The 21,029-nt window shown below is 42.2% G+C and overlaps 1 protein-coding gene across 2 annotated transcripts in view; it reads left to right on the top strand.

Moving 5' to 3' along the window:
• Positions 1 to 9,108: 9,108 nt before the first annotated feature.
• Slk (STE20 like kinase) overlaps positions 9,109 to 21,029 on the top strand; it is a 68,267-nt gene continuing 56,346 nt past the window's right edge. Inside the window, exon 1 of one of the 2 annotated variants that reach the window (XM_040743308.1) lies at positions 9,109 to 9,459. In XM_040743308.1, the coding sequence (XP_040599242.1) occupies positions 9,310 to 9,459 (150 nt within the window). In that variant the 5' untranslated portion in view covers positions 9,109 to 9,309. The remainder of the gene's footprint in view (positions 9,460 to 21,029) is intronic. The other variant, XM_040743311.1, reaches the window with a different exon arrangement.

Raw genomic sequence — 21,029 nt, 5'->3', positions numbered from 1 at the left:
TGGCACTCAGGAACTCTCCTGGCTCCTCTAGTCACTGCTCCCTTAGGGGTAACTATCATTTTTAAACACTGCTGCAGGAAATTCTTTTGAGCTATTCTGTGTTTGTAGAAGGTTAGCAATGTCCCTAGCCTGTACCCAGCAGATGTCACTGGTATCCTGTCTCCTAGTCGTGGCAACCCAAAACTGTCTCCAGAAATTACCAGATGTTCAAGGGATGATGAAAGTGTATGGAATCACCCCCCAGACAAGCATCAGTAAAATCTCATGTAATAAGCTTGAATAAAAGTTTCATGTAAATGTGAGAACTTTTTTTTGTCTGTTTTGATTTTGAATGACTCTTAGGACTCTGGCATACCATGAAAAAGTTATGACTACCTGCTAGATTAATGAATGAATGAATGAATGATAGCAATTTGAAATAGTCAACTCCGAATCCACAGTTTTTTGTCAGTTGCATCATGAAATATGTACACGGAGATAGAAGATTGTGATTTTCCAGACACATAGGCACTGTCTTGTGACTGTTACAAGGCTCAAACTGTGGTTTGAGATTGCCGTGACAGTTTTGTGAAACAGGACTGCACGGGAGTCCTAGGCAAGAGGAGAAAAGGGGAAGAGTACTGTAGCAGGAAAGATTTGGGGAGCTCTTTCTCAACGATGGCGTTGTGTGACAAAGCTCTTCCTAGGAAGATGCAACCCCTGGCTACTCAGCAGATAGGGATGCCACAGACCAAAGTACGGACATCACCAAGTCTCACTTGGTGAACCAATGAGCTTTATTGGTATTACTTACAGGAATTGGAGTGAGGGATTCCTTATAGGAGCAGAAAAGACTCAAAGACAGCTGCATCACCAAAGCCCACCCCAGCATGGGTGACAGCTCACAAAGGCAGGAACCCGGAACAGTTGCACAGCTTCTGGGTGGCTAGACAGGTTGAAGAGTGTCCTTTCCAGGTGCCTCAGTTGATCTAAACCTCTTGAAGGCAACTTGGCTGGTTTCTGCTTCTTCCAGGAAGTTTGTCTGGTCTTCTTTTATAATTCTTTTTTCATATTGAAAGTTTTATTGAGAGAGAAGTAAGAAAGTAAGGTAAAGACACACAGAGACACAGAGACACAGAGACAGGACAGAAGAAAACGAGGAGGGGAGACAGGAAGTGTCCTGTCTGCCCCAGAGGAACAGCAGGAAAGAGCCAGAGTCTTCTTTACAGCCTCTGAGGGAGACTCTCAGCTTCAGTGTAGTTTGGCAGGGAGGGGCTGCTGAATCTAGTTGGTTTCAGGGACTTCCTAAAGCTATTTTGAGTTGTTTACCTTTTTGCTTAAGGAGCTTCCCTGTAGCCAGCACTGCTTGAATCTAGGAGGGAACTTACACAACCTATAGATGACTAAAAACACTGATATTTTGAAAATCTTCCCTCTTCTCCTCCCCCTCCCCCCCCCCCCACCCAGTGTCCAAGGCAGGCCTGTCTATCTCATTATGTAAACAATTAAAGGGTTACCCCAAAAATACTTTTCAGGGGCATGGGGTTCTCTGTAAGTTTTGACAGCTGCCCTTTTGAAAATTCACATTGCATTTATTCACTGACCAGCTATAGTTTTGTCAGAAAAAAAAACCAAACATGATAGCCTTTCTAATGCATAAAGCAATCAAACATCAGGGAAGGATAGATATAGAATTGTATGACCGCAAAAGCCCTTGACGATCATGCGATCATTTAAAGTGGTGACAGCTACAAAGATCTGACCTACCAGTGATCCTATCCTGTCGTTCAGGGTTGTTTCAGCTCCTTGAAACCACGCATGCCATAGATGCAATACATGTGCAAGCCTTGAGGGAGGAGGGTACAACCCCGCCCTGTGGCTCACTGCTGCTTAGTGACAGGACAAGTAATTTAAAACTGTTTTTAGTAGGCAGGCATGGTGGTGCATTACTGTTACATTTGTTTTGATACGTTCCTTCAATCCCAGCACTCAAGAGGCAGAGGCAGGAGGATCTCTGTGAGTTCAAAGCCTGCCCGGTCTACCCAGTGAGTCCAGGCTAGCCAGGGCTACATAGTAAGGCTCTGTCTCCAAAATAAGTTTTAAAATTAATTCTTTGAGAGTTTCATACAATGTGTTTTGATCATTTTCATCCCAAGCCTCCCCACTAACTCCTCCAGGGTCACTCCCTCCTCTTTACCGTTGAGGACAGATGCTTTTGAAAGGATGATTGAACTGTTATGTCTAATGCAACACAGAACCAATACACTACATAAAAATGAGGGCAGCGGGCTGGAGAGATGGCTGATCAGTTAAAAGCACTTGTCCCTCTTGCAGAAGACCCGAGTTCAGATCCCAGCACCCACGTGGTAGCTCACAATCATCCATAACTCCTGTTCCAGGGGGTCAGATGCCCTCCTCTGACCTCTACAGAGGCCAGGCCCAGAACACATGTGGCACACACATAAACATGAAGGTGAAACAATTGCACACCTAAAATAAAATAAATTAAATCTAAAAAGAGTTAACACAAGCTTCCTCCCTCCTCCTTTTGCTGATGTGGAGTTGGTCCAGAACCTCACCATGCTAGGCAAGTACTCTACCACTAAGTTACATAACCAGCTTCATAGCATCTTTTTATCAGTCCCATAGAGCTGGTTGCCAGTGGCTGCTGCTCCCATGTAGCCAATGTCAGAATAAAGAAAATTCAATATTGAACATCCGTATTTAGGTTCAAAAGGTGTTCGGGGTGGGGTGGGTGTACTGGGTGGTTTTGTGTGTCAACTTAACACAGCAATAGAGTCATCAGAGGAAGGAGCCTCAGCTGAGGAAATGCCGCCCTGAGATCCAGCTGTTAGGCATTTTCTCATTTAGTGATCAAGGAGCGGAAGGCCCAGCCCATGGTGGGTGGTGCCATCCCTGGGGGCCTGGTCCTGTAGGCTGAGCAAGCCATGGGAAGTAAGCCAGTGACCAGCTCCCCCTCCATGGCCTCTGCATCCGCTCCTGCATCTGGGATCCTGCCCTGTTGAGTTCCTGTCCAGATTTCTTTTGGTGATGAACAGCAATGCTGAAGTGTAAGCCAAGTACACTTTCCTCCCCAACTTGTTCTTTGGTCACAGCGTCTTGTCACAGCAATAGAAACCCTAACTAAGACAGCGTGGGTCTAGGTTTTTAAACCTAACTTGAATGTTACTTGTAAATCAATGGGATTCACATTGCTTTCATTTTCTATTCTCCCAGGGCTTTAATGTGGTGAGCCTTCTCTTTACACTGCCAAATGTTCCTGATTCGTTTCAGCAGAAGTAACTAGGAATGAGAAGCGTGTGGGCATGTAACAATTACCTATGACAGGGACATGAATCGGAACTGAGGATATTTTTAGAATCCCCTTTTTGACACAAAAGAAAGCTTAAAGCAGGTGATTGTTTGCTTCTCTTTCACTTTTAAAATCAGGAAATCGACCAAATTTCCCATTTGGAATATTCTGAATGAGACACACATCTATTTCAGGAGAAGAACTGTCATAACTGCAGGTATCTTTCTTAAAATACTTGTAAAATTCCTTTCTAAAAATACAATGCCCAAACATAGAAAAATGTATTTATACTATTGAGTACATCAAAAGAGTTTGTTACTTCTGCCCAATGCATACAGTAGTATCTAAAGAACCTACGAGACATTTTACTATCTGAATTAGGATCATGGCAGTGGAAAGGAACTAATGCATACTTTCTTTTACTATATATGTATGCATTTTTCACTTTAATACATTCATTTAACAAAAGTTTATGGAATAGGAAGACATTGGGCTAGATTTAGGAGTATTAGGATCAGAGTGGTGACCAGTCCCTATTCTCAAAGCACTTTCAGCCTGAGCAGAGAAACATATATGTACCCTCACACATGTACACAGACACAATGCTTCCGTGCAAACACACACACAGCCTGTATCCACACATATACATATGCTCACACAATACATACATATATATATGCACATCAATTGACATACACACTGTTATACACTCATACATACGTGCATATAAGCACATAAAACATAAGTATAACCACATATACATACACTCACAAGCTTACATGCCTGGGTGCTGATAACTTTGAGGTAGGGAGTGGAGCATCTTCGTGGAGTTATGAAGGGGAGGAGAAAGCAAGCTGTAGCAATAATCGGGAAGTTATTATAAAATCTTAGTGAGGTCGAGGGGAGCATCTTCGTGGAGTTTTCAATATTAGATAGGCTTGCCAAGATCTGCATTGAAATGCAGATTTCCATTATTATCCATGAGACCATAAGCAAGGAGCTGAGCTCTCTGTTCCAGTTTTCCATGTTTCACACAGCACCTAGCAGCTTTGGTATGACATTAAAATGAAGTTCACAAACCACTTAGCAATTGCCAGCTGTGTGGTAAATAAGCACTCACCATATGCCAAGTGTCTATTTTTAATGATAACCTTATTGTCAGAGAGAGCTACCAGGTAAATTACTAACCTCTTCAGTGAGGTTAGAATGGAGCCAGAAATTGTGTATTAGGTGAATATGTGATGACTGGTTAAAATATACTTTTAAATGTCCAAAAATACAGGGAAGTCAAACTTTGATCACAAACACGTAGATAGAATAGTTTACTAACAGAAGATCGAAATCAGTCTAAATGACATCTCATAACTTCAAGGTAGAAATGTATAAGCTATTATCGAACTCCATGAACACATCACCAAAGGATGTCAAACTTTATAATCTCATTAATACTAACAAAATCATTTGGTATTCTTCTTTGATAAGAGATCATTTATAGAATAGGAAACACAAGTCGCCAAACACATCTGAAAAGGCGTGATTCACCAATGATCTGGGGGTTGTAAATTAAGCAAGAGGTTATTTTGGGCTGTCAGTCTGGCACAGATCAAAGGAAGGCCGCATGGGACTGTGGTACACTGTTGAGGGTACAGTGTAGTTGGCCCACTCCTGTACTGTTGATAGAAGTAGAAATTAGGATAAGTCATACTTTTCAAAGTTAGTTTAAAACAGTTTTTGTCTTATCAAATCTAAATCTTGAGGAAACACAATCAGACAAACACACAAAGGTACTTGTGTCTGCATGCTCCCTGGGGTAGTGTTCATGATGACAAAATACTGGAAACCACCTGAATGCCTACAATAGAGAAATGCTTCAATACATTATGACCTAAGTAGACAGTGGGACTCTGGCCAGCGCTGAATAGGGTCAGAGAGATTGACTAAAGCCAGCATTGAAAGATGCTGGGTACAAGCTACTTAGGCCCTGCTATGCAGTAAACACTTGCTCTATGCTGTGTCTGTTTTAGAATTCGTTTTTATTTTTATTTTTTCCTTGGATTGAAAATAATTTTTTCTCACATAATATGATTATGATTGTTCCTCTCTCTCCCCCTCCCCACCCATCTGGATTCATCTCCTTTCTGTCTCTCATTTGCGCATAAACAGGCTTCTATGGGATAATAATAAGATAAAATATAATACAATAAGATCAGAATTGGACAAAACAAACAGAAGGGAAAGAGCCCAAGAGAAGGCACAAGAAACAGAAACCCACTCATTTTCACACTCAGGAATCCCATAAATACACTAAGCTGGAAGCCATATATAATATATATACAAGTAACCTGTAGGGTAAAAAGAGAGAAGAAAAATATAAATAAAATAAAAATAGAAAGCAATAAGATAAAGTAACCCCCAAAACAAAGAGCCCCAACATGACGTTATGAGATAGGGAGCCACCATAGATGCCCTTGAATTCATTTTCTGTTGGGTGGCAGCCGACCCCTAGAGCCCTTTGTTTCCCCAGTGAGACTGCTTTGGAGGGAACTAAGTTTTCATTTGCATGTGGCTAACAGTTGCAGACAGATTCTGGGTTAGTGATGAGGGCATGTGTCCAGCTCTCCTTTAGGCTCTAGGACCCGAGCTGGAGCAGACCCTGGGTGTTCTGCACATGATCATCAGTCTTTGTGAGTTCATGTGTGTGCCAGCACTGTTATGTCCAGAAGGCCTTGATTCCTTGGTGTCCTTCATTCCCTTCTGGCTCTTACACTCTTTCTGACTGCTTTTCTACTGGGTTCCCTGAGCTCTGAGGGGAGGGAAGGGTTTGATGCAGATACCACCATATTTAGAGTTGAGTGTTCCAAGGTCTCTTTTTCTGCATGGGGGGGTGGACCGTGGGTCTCTGTATTTGTTCCCATCTGCTGCAGGAGTAAGATTCTCTGATGTTGTCTGCACAAGGCACTGATCTGGGAGTATAATGTCATTAGGAGTCATTTTATTGCTACATTTTTCCTCTCCTAAATATTTTTAAGGATCCCCTTATCAGAGGGAGTTACTAGGTAACTTGTGAAGGTAGTACTACACTTAATTCTTTGATGAAATTTTTTTTTGTGTGTGTGTGTGTGTAAATAGGACCCCAAATTGTGTATTGAATGAATACATGTCACTGGTTAAAGTTTACTTTTAGGGCTGGAGAGATGGCTCAAAGGTTAAGAGCACTAGCTGTTCTTCCAGAGGTCCTGAGTTCAATTCCCAGCAACCACATGGTGGCTCACAACCATCTATAATGAGATCTGGTTCCTTCTTCTGGTGTGCAAGCATACATGCAGGCAAAACACTGTATACACAATAAATAAATAAATCTTTTTAAAATTTACCTTTAAAGTTCTAGAAAATCAGGAAAGGGGATGGAGAGATGTCTCACTGGTTAAGAGCACTATGGGTTCTTCCAGAGGGCCTGAGTTTTGGTCTCTGTGGGCACCCACACATATGTGGCACACACTCATCCACACACACTCACAAATAACATTAAAGTTCGGGAAAGCCAAACTTTGAGTATAAATATAAACATGTAGATATGGTATCAATACAAGATGATGCCATTTTTACAATTTTCAAAAACAGTATACATGCATAGAAAAAATTCCTCATTAAAGACATCTTTAGGGAAGTTATAATTTACATACCATAACATTCCCCTTCTGTAAAGTACAGTCCAGTGATGTTGTAGTAAACTTATCCAGTGTACAACCATTATTTTTGGGTGGTGGTAGGGTCAGGATTCAACTATGTTACCCAGGCTGGTCTTGGATTCTTTGTGTGTGTGTGTGTGTGTGTGTGTGTGTGTGTGTGTGTGTGTTTCCCGAGCTGTTCTGGAACTTGCTTTGTAGACCAGGCTGGTCTCGAACCCACAGAGATTAACCTGTCTTTGCCTCATGAGTGCTGGGATCAAAGTGGTGTACCATTACATCCGGCTGCTTTTATATTCTTAATTGTCCTGCCCTTGGCATTTTATAACTTGTTTAAAATTAGGTTTATTTTTATGTGATGAGTGTTTTGCTTGAATGTACTGTGTGTGCGTGCGTGCATGCGTGCGTGCGTGCGTGCGTGCGTGCGTGTGTGTGTGTGTGTGTGTGTGTGTGTGTGATCTGCCTATGCAGATCAGTAGAGGGCGTTGGATCTCCAGGAACTGGAGTTATGGGTCATTGTGAGTTACTAGGTGGGAGCTGGGAACTAAACGTGGGTCCGCTCTTAACTGCCGAACCATCTCTCTAGCCCCAAATTCTAGAGCTTTTTTATCAACCTCTTCCCAAGTTGCTTCATACTCATAGGCTTCATCTTTTGGCCATGCCTATTCTTTTAATTTTAAAGCGTTTGCATGAGGACCATTCACTCATTCCCTGTTCTATTCACCAGATCTGTTTTTTACTCCTTCCCATCCTGGAATGTTGCCCTGCCCTTGGACACCTTGATGCACGACCCCGCCTCTGCCCTGAACCGGCTTAGGTCAGGTGGAGGAGGGGAAGTAAATCATTTGACAAACTCCGGGCTACACCCACAAAGCCCCAGCAGATCTGGAATCTCGAGACTTATTAGCTCAGGTAAGAGTCACCAAAGGGCGGCACCAGTTTTCTGGCTGTGGAGGTGGCCCAGAGGTTACCCTTATGGGAGTGTCACCACTCCCGAAGCATCTTAAACAAATTCCTTTTTACTTTTTGAGACAGAGTTTCTTTATGTAGCCAGGGTAGTCTCGAACTTGTGATCTTCTTTCCTCAGCCTCCCCCAGGCTCCACCACACCTACCCTTTAAACAGTTTTTTACAACCTGTGACCGATTACCTCCACACTTGGCATAGTTCAAGATTGAGCTTTTGCTGGTGCAGGCACCGTGCAAAGGCTTCCCATTTATTGTCTCTTTTGAACTAAGCCACAGCCTTCTTCAACCAACAGTAAGGAATACCGGGATTATCGCAATCCGGAGTCTGATGCTCTATTCAAAGCCACTGAACTGTGACTGAAAGCCCAGGTTCCCGGCTGTCCCCCCTCACTGTATTCGGGTGCCGGTTCTGGAGCAGAAACTGCCCACTTTCAGGCACCACCAACAAGCACAGCCTGCTCTCCCGCTTCCCCACTTCCCCCTATGGAGAATGAGGCAACATCCGCCGGCGCAATCATCAGGGTTGTGCCGGTGGAGACCTCACCAGCGTCGCCCGAGAGCCCCTCGGTTTCGGCGGCTCCGGGAGGGAGGTCAACTCGCACCGAGCACTGGTGGCGGATGGAAGCGCTCAAGCATCCATCACACCTCCCGCCGCCGGCGCCGGCGAGCCGCCCCGCGGCCAGCCCAGCGGACCCAACGCGCGTGCGCGGGGCCGGAGGGTACGCCCTCGCGAGCGCGCGGAGAGCGGGGGGGGGCGCGCGCGCGGCCGGAGAGCGGGGGCGCGCTGCGAGTCGGCGTCGGCGTCCGCGCGCGCTGCGGGCCGAGGCTGTGTGGGCTGTAGCAGCGAGCGGAGCGGCGGCGCCCCAGAGCCGAGGGGACGCGCGGGCCTCGCGCAGCGGGAGCGGACGGCTTCGGAGCGGACGCGGGGCCCCGGCGGGACAGCTCGGCCTCGCCGCTGCGCGCCTCGCGGGCGCCCGTCGCTTCCCGGCCCGGAGTGGCCGCCGCCCTGGGAGACGCGCCGTGACACGGGCCTAAGGCTCCGCGGGCCGCGGGCGTCCGCGCCGTTCGGCCCGGTGCGGCCCGGCCGGGTGCGGGGCGGGGCGGGGACGAGCGCCGGGCAGGTGCAGCCCCCCCCCCCCGGGCCCGCGAGCGAGGTGTCCACGGCGCCGCTCGGCCCGTCCCGGCTCGCAGCGGCCGCGCGCCCCCCTCCGCGGCCGGAGCCCGGTCGCTGCCCCGCCTTCTCCGGGGAGCGCCAGGCGGGAGCGGCCCGGACCCCGGGCTCGCGCGGGAGACGACGCGCCACAAACTTTGCTTTGTATTGTTCCTAGCCCTTTAAGTGCCAGGGACTCTGCTGGGCAGGAAAAATGTCCTTCTTCAATTTCCGTAAGATCTTCAAGTTGGGCAGCGAGAAGAAGAAAAAGCAGTACGAACACGTGAAGAGAGACCTGAACCCCGAAGAGTTTTGGGAGATTATAGGAGAGCTGGGCGACGGAGCCTTTGGGAAAGTGTATAAGGTAAGAGGGAGAAAACGGGAAGTTGGCTTAGGAGATGAAACGGCGCCCGTCCAGGGTGGCACGGGGACCTCACCCCCGCACCCCTTCCCCTGTCTTGCCCCTCGTTGGCTTTGTACGTTGAAACTTCAGCTCAGCCTCATCTCGGTGGCTCCGACGCTAGGCTTTACTGAATACAGTGGGGCCGGATGCAGTTTCAAGAGAGGCGGTTGGGCAGTCCACCCTGTCAAACTTCGAAAGAAATGAGTGTAATTTCATGGGAGGAGCGGGCGGTTGTGGCCCTCAAGTTTTCTAAAATCAGAAACTCGGCAGGGTTTTCAGTGTGCTCATGTTTCTTTACTCATGGCTTTTGCAACTATGCTTGTACCAAAACAGGTAACTTCTGGGAGAGAGGGGCTTATAGCTGGCAGGCAGCATCTATAGTTCACATAAAACAAGAGCAAAGTGACTGCCAACTTGCTCTCTGTCTGTTCTTGGGTTGCTTGCTTGGCCACATGGAATGGAATTTTTGACAGAAAACTTCCAGAAGAAAACCTGCATTTCATTCTAGTTTCTAAATATAATAAGCATTGGCTCTAAGGCAGTGTCTGAGGATTAAAAACAAAACAAAACAAAACTACACGCGTATTTATGTATCTCAATAGAGGTTTGATGTGTGAACACGAAGGTGTGATGTTAACTGTTTACAGTGTCCTAGGAAGTGTATGAATGATGTCATTGGAATATTTACTTCCTGAAGGGTGAGGTTTTTATGAGCAGCAGTTTAGGGGAAAGACCCACCGGGTTGCTTAGAAGTGCAAGACTTCTGAGTTTCACATAATTTGGCCCCTGTAAAAGTTCTGAGAGGTGGGCAGGTCGGTAGTAGTGTTCACATTTCCACGGGTACGCTGAAGCTCAGAAGTAGTTCGTGGCCGCATGAATCAGTTTAACCTTGAACTCAGATCTCCTGTTCGCATATGTAGTAATGTGTTTTTACTTTATTCGATAGGAAGCATTTTCCCCTACTTTCTAGGCATAGTACATTGTATCTTGTAATGCATGCCTTTAATGCATTCCATCAAAATCCCAGTGCTCATTTTTACCCAGTCTGAAAGACACACTTTCTCTGCTCTGAGTGTTTTCAGAATGTCTTGTTCACATTGCTACTGTAGCACTTGTCGTATACTATAATTGACGTACTATAATTGACCTTCATATTTATCTAATAGAATTAAGGTCCAGTGTTTCACATTCGAGTCTTTCTTAGCACGTGCCTGTCCTCATGTGTTTGTTGAAATGAAATGGTGTATGTTATCTTCAGATGAACGCTATTGAAAGCTGGCGTACCATATAGTGTCAGCAAGAGCTTACTGTGTAAGATGCATGGTAGGAAGGGCATTTAGTGTGGGTGGAAGATCTTTCTGGGGAGACTTGTTTAGTGCACTATCAGAGCCAGCTTGGTGTTCATGGACAAAATAGTCACCTCTTCCAACTTCTATTTTCCTGGTTGTAAAACCGTAGGCTCCCTTTAATGTTCCTTGGACTCTTTCCACCTGTTACTGTCCTCTGAGTATGCAGTTACGGAGGAGAGGCAAAGATAAACCCAGAAAGTGCCTGGAGCTTGTAGTGGGAAGGGGGCAAGTGATCATGGTGTGAAGACATTTCATCGAATAGAAAACAGCACAGGATCAAGAGCATGGGCTCCTGTACCAGAATATTTCTTGCTCTTCCACACAGCAGTCTGACCTTGGGCAAGTTATCTATTTATTCAGCAACTGACTTCCCTCATTGGAAGCCCTACTTCTTAGTATTTGTAGCATAACTATGTAGAAAGTATATGACACCCAGAAGGGGTTCAATAAATACTAGAAATTACTGTCATTATCTGTAGAGGTCATAGAAGCAAAATGTGGTATGGGAGGAAAAGGGACCTGAAAGATAAGAAGCTATTTCTATGGCATAGGCAGATTGTACGACTTTGCTGTGCAAAGGGTCATGTATAATCAAATTCCATTGCAACTGCAGCTGAAATTTCCTGAAAATTTTAAGGCTTTATGTAGTTCAACATTACAAACATTACAAACTGCCTAGCATAATTCCTTTGAGCTTAAAGATTGTGTTTTACAATGATATTAAAGAGTACACGTTCTTTGCATTTTCTTTTGAAGAATCAGGCATGAGTTTGATTTTTGTTTTTGTTTTTTTTAATTTATTTATTTATTATGAACACAACATCTTGCCTCCATGTATGTGTCTGCACGCTAGAAGAGGACACCAGATCTCATTACAGATGGTTGTGAGCCACCATGTGGTTGCTGGGAATTGAACTCAGGGCCTGTGGAAGGGCAGTCAGTGCTCTTAACCTCTGAGCCATCTCTCCAGCCCTTGGTTTTGTTTTTTTAAACAAAAATTTAAATTTAAGATTATCTGACTTTTTGTCCGTATTTTCCCCTTTCCAGAAGTTGTTTCAGGATTATGTGGAAGTTGTAAATTTATGTGAGGGAAACTAAAGTTATTTTTGTGGGATGAAAGCTGTCATACCTTACTTACTATGTGTGGTAGTGTGCAGTAGACAGCTGTTTTAAAACTTGATTCTAGCTCCCATTTGCTTATGGAAATTGGGGACTATTAAAATATTACATTGTAGCTAGGAAATCATGTTGTGTTTTTGTGTACTTAGTGTATTTAGAGAAGCTTTGCATCATATAGTTTCAGACCTTTGTTCTCACACAGTTACTTGCATGCTTGTAAAATCATCACCATGTTAAGGCTGTTTTCTTTTTAATGTAGTATGAGTGGATGTAAATGAATATATGTAACTTCCTTCACATTATCTTATCAGAAACAAACACAAAAGTAACATAAAAACACAAAAGTAACATAAAAATATGAGCTGAGTGGCATGTTGGGAAAACTGTTTTAACTGTTGAAATAGTGGAAGCCAAGTAGTGGAAGAAATACAGAAACATGTGTATGTATTTAGCAGTTAATTAAGTAAGTTTACATTGATAGCATCAGGGTCAAGAAATTCTGTTGCACCTCAGACTCTTAAGTTATTTATTTATTTGCTGTATAGTTGTTTAGCATCTAGATGTACATCTCTAAATATAAATTTAGTTTTCTGTGTTTGAACATTTAAAAAGAGAATCTTTAAGTATATTCTGTGTTTTCCCTTTCAAAATCATTATTATGTTTGTTACATGATCTTTATTATCACCTATTGTTGTAGTTAGTTGATTATCATTGTTTCATAACATTCCATTAAAGGATTGTTGTAGCAAGTCCTCTCTCTCACCACCCAACTCCCGAATAATGGCATGAAGACTAGCTTAGGTTTGTCCCACTAGCTCTTACAGTGAAAATTAACACATATTTTTGTTAATCTACGTTCTATCATGTGACTTTTACCTCTCTCCCATTTTGTGTGTCCTCCTTGTTTCCGCCTCTCAGTGGTGTCTTCTCATCTTGCCTCTGCCAGGAAGCCCCACCTATCTCTCCTGCCTAGCCATTGGCCATCCAGCTTTTTATCACACCAATCACGGTAACACATCTTCACACAGTGTACAAATATTCTGCAACAGACTGTATCATAGTCATTTGTCATTGTACTGTTAGTGGCCATGTGGGTTGTTCCTAGTTTTTGACTCTGACATAAAAAGTTTGGATACTTCACCAAGACTTAACTCAGGAGTAGCCTGGCTGTGCTTCTAGAGCAGTGTGACTTTAATTTCACTAGATGATGTCAAACCAATTAGGCTGCTTTATGTTCCTACTGGACTGTGTAAAGTGTCTTTGCTTGTCAGCATTTAGTATTGTTAGAAGTTTTGATCATTTGATTATTAAATGCTTTCTTACATGTTTACTGTAGTTTAAATTTCTTTGTGTTCCATTCTCTTGTTCATTTTCTTATTTCATTTTCTGTCTATATGTATTTGTAGCACTTATGTATATTATAAACATGTGTGTACACATCTCTATACATTTTTGAATTTAAGCCGTTTCTTGGTTATGGTTTCATAAATAATTTCTCATTCTTATATTTTTATTTTCATTATAGTGTCTTGGCTGAGAGACTAATGTCACTGTAGTATAATTTTTCAGTTTTATCTTTTCTTTTAATGTTGTTTATTTTTAAGGTATTCTTTTTTAAGGCATTCTTTCCTAAACCAGTAGTATGAAGATAATCTACTTTATCTCCCGAAAGCTTTGGAATTTTACCTTTGACAAGTCCTCGGTTTGCATAGACTACATTTTTGTGTGTGGTGTGAGGTTGGGATCCAGTCCTGTGTGTTGCGTTCCCTTCCTCCCACCATGAAAGTTCCAGAACCATTCAGGTTCTTACCTTACTGGAACTGTCTTACTGCTCTGAAGTGTTTTATCTACTGAATAACTTTTGTTTTTCTGCAGTTTTTAATTCATCAGTCTATTTCTATCTCTCTATTCCACTGTCTGAATTAGAAAAGCATTAAAGTAAGTTCCTACTATGGGAAGACTGTGTAAATGGAGTTCTTAATTGGTCTAAATAGTAAAAACCCAGAGTCAGACATAGAGGAAAATGCTGAGAGTTCAGAGACAAGGAGCAAGCGGAAGCCACCTTTACTTCATTCACTTCCCAGCGGGAAAGAGATCAAGTTCCTGTTTCTTCCCCGTACATCCTCTCTGAGCCCAGCCGTCTCGCTTCCTGCCTGTCTGTACTGACCTCCTGACCTCTATGGTTAGCTAGTGGCTAGCTCCTTCCGATGATCTTCAGACACGCTTTATTTGTACAAGCAAGGTACCATCACAGAACTGCTGCCTGCTTCTTCATCATTCTAGGATGTTCCTGGCCCTTCACACTTCCATGTGTGCTTTAGAAATACCTTGATTGAAATGCAGAAAAACAACCACAAACTATTGTACTATTTTTGAGAGATTTTATTGAATTTATGAATCAATGTTGAGAAAATTGACATGTCTTTCTATGTATATATCTATGTTTATGCCTTTCCTCAGTAATGGTCCCCCCCCCCCTCATCTCCGGAAGTCCTGAGAGCACAAAATACTTCATAAGTTTTACGCTTTTAGGATTTCTTCCTTGATTCTGTATGGAACCTTTAGTAGCCCTCTGAGAAAGGATCCATGGAGAATATATTTTTAGACTTTGCCTGATGGGTTATCTTTTTATAATGCTGAAAGTGGTGTGTAGAATTCTACTTCAAAACAGGTTTTCCTAGAATTTTTATGACTTTGTTCCATCCATTTTCTTTTGGCTTCAAGTGTTGGTGTTGGTGTTGAAAGTCTGATACCAGTTTGTTTTCCTGATTCTTTGCGATCTTTTCCTCTTCATTGCTGTTAGGATTTGCCTTCTTTTTATACCATTTTATGGTAACGGGATACGGATACACACCCCCACTCCCCACCTGTTCACTGGACTTGCCCTTTCAGTGCAAAGGCTCATGTCCTTCACTTCTGTGGCGTTTTCTTTTTCATTAGACTATTTCTGCCCCTGCTGCTCCCAAATAGCTTTTGGCATGGTTTTGACAGAGATGTCTCCACATTCAATGGATACTTAATATTCTCAGGAGTCCTTGGTACACTTGACCATTCTTTCCTTTTTAAAGCTGTCTATTGGCTTTTATTTTCCTATTTCTTCTGTGTCTACTTTCCAGGCTCTTTTGCTAAGAGATAGTTAAGTGTTAAGTTTTTGCGGATTTGGGTGTAACGTTTTCTTTTTCTCCCTTCCCCGTCCTCTCACCCCCTTCTTGCCCTGTGTGGCCCTGGGAGATCTGAGCTCCCTGGGGTAAGACTGGCTGTGTGTTCCCAGCAGTCCTTTCTGCCTCCTGCCATGTGCTGCCACCCTTAGGTCCCTTTTCTCCTTTGCTTTGAGACCCTGTTTTCTCTCATGCTTTAATTACCACTTACAGACAATTGATGCTTGTGCTCAAAGATTGTCCTTGAAATTTAGATCCACACATCAAGCTGTCCATTAGAATATCATGATTAAAAAAAAAAAACAGGTCTTGCTGTATAGTCCTGGTTGACCTTGAACTGCTGATATAGTATAGGTTCTTCAGACTCCTGAGTGCTGGGCTTACAGGCTTGGTGATATAATTTATGTGACTGGCAGTAATTTATAATTGAGTTGATGTCTAACAGATAGCTTGAACAAAGTCCAGAACATGAGTTCTACATCATTGGCCTCTCATTTATTCCTGTGGTCTGTTTAGTATTTACTATCTGGGACTACCATTGTGTAGAGCTACAGGTCTTTTGTTACTGTTTAAAATGGGGGCCATAGCACAGTATGACCTTGAACTCTATATCTTCCTGCCTCTGCCTCCAAGTTCTGGGATTACTGTCATAGGCTTTCTAGAGGTTATTATTATTATTAATTTCATTTTTCAAATAGCTTATAAAGTAGCAGGCTTCCCTATGGCGTATCGTACATAATGCATACATACATACTTTGACTGACCCCGCCAACCCAGCTCTTTTGCCTGTTCTTGCCCCCCATCTTCTTAAACACTAACTCCTACTCTCCTTTCCCCTTTTACTTTGGCAACTGGTTGTTTACCTAGCACCAAAACTTATATACATTTAATTTTAATTAACTAGCTGTTTAATGTGTGTGTATTTTCACATACACACACGCACTCATTGCTCCTCATGCTGCAGGATCTAAGTGGAGGCCAGATGACAACTCGGGAGTTGATTCTCCCTGGGATCAAACCCTAGTTGTTAGTCCTGCCTTCACGGGCCTCTCTACCTGCTGAGACATCTGGCTGACCCCAAAACCTGTAAGTTACACTTGAACATGCCTTGATACATTTTCTCTCTCCCTCTTTTACAATTTATTCTTTTGTTGGTAGTCATTTGGATTGCTTTTACTTTTTGTTTATTAATAGTAAGATATGCATGTGTGTTTTTTCTCGTGTATATATAAGTGTGTGTGTATGTGGTTTTGCCTGTGTGTGGGCACTTGTGTGTTGGGGTATAAGTGCATAAGTGTGCAGAGATTCACGGTTCAGTTGTATTCTACCTTATTCACTGAGGCAAAGTCAGAGGTCTAGAAATTGAACTCAGAGCTTGCTGGTTGAGCTAGTCTTCTGGCTAGCCAGCTTGCTCCAGGGGTCCTGTCCACCCTTTCCTAGAACTGGAATTACAGGCAGGCCATCATGTCCACATGGAATTTACAGTGTTTTGGGGATTTGAACTTAGAACTCTGTGCTTCTGGCACTGTCTTTAACCACTGAACTATCTCTCCAGACAGATGGTCTCTCTCTATAGTTTAGACTATCATAGAGTTTATAGCTCAGGTTGCTCTTGAGTTTGTGGTCTTCCTGCCTCTGATTCTCAAGTGCAGGCTTATGCTACCTAGTCTGATATCATTAGTGTTCTTATATAGTTTTTTTTTTTTTTTGGTGGACACCTTCATTCATGTTGAATGTGTACCTGGGAATGGATTTTCTTGCTTTTAAGTAGTTATGCCAATTTGCATTCCCACTAGGAGGATACTAGAAGTATTTTAGTAAATTTTTTGATTATTATAACCCAATATCATGGACTGAGGAGTATAAAGAATGTGGGCATATATGGTTTGTGGCACATCTGCTCAACATCTATCTGGTGAGGACTTTCTTTTATGGCGAGAACCATCACATGGAGATAGTAAATGTGTCAAGATTGCGTAATCTACTTATTTCTCCAGTGATCCATTAACCATCAGTGTGCCCAGGTTATGGAAGCAGGTACTGACTGGACAAAATGATCTGAAGCCCAGCTCTGGCATAGTCTTCATGTCCTGTTGTCTCTTTCAAGTCCCACCTCCAAATACCGTTAATGAATTTGGAGATTAAGTTTCCAGCATATGAAGTCTGGGGGATATGATCAGATTTTGCCAGGCTGTCATGTGTCCTTAGGCCAAGGTGATAACTCAGACAGTAAAGTAGTTGGGAGGACTGATATACAATCTCTGAGAACCCATATCAAACAGCTGGGCACACTTGTGATCCCCGGGCGGGAAAGGAGCCGACCAATGGACAGATCTGTGGCCAGCCATCTTAGCTAATTGGTGAATTCCAGTCCAGTGAGAGACCCCATCTCAAAAAACAAGCTCAGCAGTGCCGAGGGACAGCAGTGAGGTTGTCTGCTTGTCTCCACCTACAGACACATGTATTCATGTACCTGTACACACTTAAATGCACATGCTTGTGTTGCATGTGCACACCCACACTTCTTGGCCCAGCTCTTTTCACAAGTCAGTAAGAGAAACAATGTTTTGCCATGGTCAGTCCATGTTACTTGGTGTAAGATGCTGCTGCTACTATATAACTGTTGCATCTTCACTATAAATATTGGTGCTGTTATGTACTAAAATAGGAATGGAAAAGGTGTTTTGTTTTTTTAATTTCAGAACACATCCTTACCCCCGAGGCAGGGATTTTCTATGTAGCCCTGGAACTTACTTTGTAGACTGCAGCCTGGCCTCAAACTCAGAGATCTGTGTGTCTCTGTCTCTTGAGTGCTGGGATTAAAGGTGAGGGCCACCACCACCTGGCTTCAAAACAGATTTTTACTAATTAGCCGATACTAATCCGAGCTTTGCTGAATTTATTTTCTTCTCTAAAACTATTTTAGAAGGTTTTAAGTGAATAATTCATCTCAAGATTATGAAAAGAAAAATGTCAAAAGCAGGACAACTTGCTTTCTACCCCTCAATTTTCTTGTTAGCCTTTTGCTTTTCTATGTGTACATAATTAATTACTCAATGCACATACAAGGAGTAAAACATATTTAGCCTTTTCTTTTAATCTCTAAGATAGTCAGCTTTGCCAGTTTATCCTTATTTAGTTCACATGTCTTTGTAATATACTTTTCGTTGGGCCCATCAGCTCTCAAATGACGACTCAGAGACTTATTATTAATTGAGAAAGAACAGCCTTAGTTTGGGCTTGTCCCTTAGCTTTTATAATTTAAACTAAGCTATATTTTTTATTAATCTACGTTCTGTCACATGGCTTTTCCCTCTCCTGTTTATGTGTCTGACTCATCCCTCCTATGCACCTCCATTGTCTCCTCTTCCTCTCTCTGCCCGGAAGTCCTGCCTCGCTCTCCTGCCTGGCTATTGGCTGTTACTACACCAGTCACAACAATACATCTTCACACAGTTTACAAATGTCCCACAACATGTCTTCCTATAAATTAGTGGGGCAATATTAGTAAGAATGCTTTTTTGTGGAAAAATATGTCAATCAGTCCTCCCTCTCTCTTTTCATTCTTCCTTCTTTCCCCCATCTCTCTCTTCTCTCTCTTTCTTTGACCTTCCTTTCTTCCCTAACTCCTTTCTTCTCTCTGCCTCATCTCTCTCTTTTGTATTATGGCTTGAAAAGTATGGATAATACATTTCATTTCTCTCTGTATGTTGTCATTTTTACAGTTTTAGAGAAATATACTGGAAACCAGTACAGTTTGTTTTAATTTTACTTGTAAATTTCCTGCTGATGTTTTGTATACTGTAAGATTTATAAAGTGATTTAAAATGTAAAAGTCTGACTATAGTTTATTTTTATTCATTGACAAGTAATATCCTGCCAAAATTTCATAAAGAATAGCCAATAAGTAAAAGACCATATCCAATTTTGTATCTTTGAGTTGTCTTGGAAACCTTTAGCTTTGTTGACCTTTCTTCTAGTCTGTGACTTGATGGCTGTGAAGCAGTGTCTCTCCGTGTCAGCGAGCCCAGCTCCGTTTCCTATGCTCATTTGCGTTTCTTCTCTGCAGTGCTTGTGAAGGTCTTCTGAATTCTTTCTTTTTCTCAGTTTTGAGTTACAGATACTGGTCCTTTGCTATATATGACCCACACATTTCCTTTGCCTTTGTAGTTTCTCTATTCTCTTTATCATCTCTTTTTCTTAAATAGACATTTGCATTTTTAATGTTCAATTTGTTAACTTTTCTTTATATACTCAATGCTTCTGTATGGAGAAATTCCTCCTAATGCAATGAAGATGTTTTTCTGTTATTTTCTTCAATTTGGTAGTGTAGTCTTCTCCATTAGGTGCATAATTATACGTGTTGATTTTTGTTTCTAGTGTGAGGTGGGGATCCAGTTTTACTTTTTCTGTGTAGATACACTGTTATCACAGCATGTTTTTTTTTTTGTTGTTGTTCAGACCACCTTTTTTCACATTGCTTTAATCATGCATCACATGTCTATTTGCATAAAGTGCGACTCTATGACATACATTATTTGTTTCTGAGAAATTCCTAGGAAGAGAAAAATTTTAGGATGAAAGATACTCATTATGAAAATGCTCTAGAAAGACTATGCATTATTTACATTTTTAAGGTTTTTTTTCCTGTATTTGTTCTTTGAGCAGGCAGGCTGATCTTGAACTTTCAGTCCTTGTGTTTTAGCCTCTTGAGTGCTGTGGTTATGATGAAAATGTTCAGCCACTACTACCACCTGGCTCTGTGACTCTTTGTCTTGTAAAACTAACTCTACCCATTCAATAATGACTTCCTATTCCTTTAAAGTCCTTGGCAGCCATTATTCTACTTTCTCTATGATCTTGATTACTGTAATTATAGTATTTGTCATTTTGTAATTGACTTGTTTCATTTGCCATTTGTAGCTTTTCAGAATTTCCACTTTTAAAAAGGCAATAGTACTCCTTTGCATATATTCACTGTATTTTATAGCCATTCCTTTGTTGATGGTATTTTAGGTCACTTCTGCATGTTAGCTGTTGTAAATAGTACATGTATGAACATAGTGTATGCTTACCTCTTTCAAAGTCTTGGAATTGTTGGACTAGATATAATCTCATTTTAACCTTTTGAGAAACTTCTGTACTGCTTCCCACAGTGGCTGTGTGATCTTACATTCCTACAGCTGTGTCCAGTGGTTAAGCCTTCTCTTCTTTGCCAGTATTGTTTTAAAAGTTAACCACTCTAATGAATGAGGTAGTATTTTGTTGTAGTTTCTATTTGCATTTTTCTAATGATTAGTGTTGCTTAGCATCTGTCATATGCTTATTAAACATTCCCATATCTTCTTTGAAGGAATTTTGTTTGAGTCTGTTGCTTATTTCATATATATTATATTTATGTGTATGTGGTGTGTTGTTTGCATCTGTATGTGTTCATGTGTGCATGCATGTGTGGAGACCAGAAGTCAATGTCTGATGCCTACTTCAGTTGCTCTTCACCTTAATTTGTAAGACACAGTCTCTCAAAGAACCTAGAGCATACAGATTTGTTTACATCAGTGGTTCCCAGCCTGTGGCTGTGACCCCTTTGGGAGATCAAATGACCCTTCACAAGGGTAACCTAAGATCATCAGAAAACACAGATATTTATAGGATTCATAACAGTAGCAAAGTTACAGTTATGAAATACCAATAAAAATAGTTTTCTGATTGGGGTGTTACCACAAGACGAACTGTTAAAAGGTCGAAGCTTTAGGAAGGTTGAGAGCTACTGGTTTAGATTGTCTGGCCAGCAAGCCCCTGGGATGACCTTGCCTCTGCTTCTCCAGCATGGCAGTTACAGATCCATGATTACAGATTATATGGGCACCAGGGATCTGAACTCAGGTTCTCACCCTTGCATGG

The sequence above is a fragment of the Mesocricetus auratus genome, unplaced genomic scaffold (assembly GCF_017639785.1).
Source record: "Mesocricetus auratus isolate SY011 unplaced genomic scaffold, BCM_Maur_2.0 Super-Scaffold_4256, whole genome shotgun sequence".
In the NCBI taxonomy this organism is placed as follows: Eukaryota; Metazoa; Chordata; class Mammalia; order Rodentia; family Cricetidae; genus Mesocricetus; species Mesocricetus auratus.
Note: the sequence above shows the minus strand (reverse complement) of the source record. Positions and strands in the feature narration are given on the sequence as shown.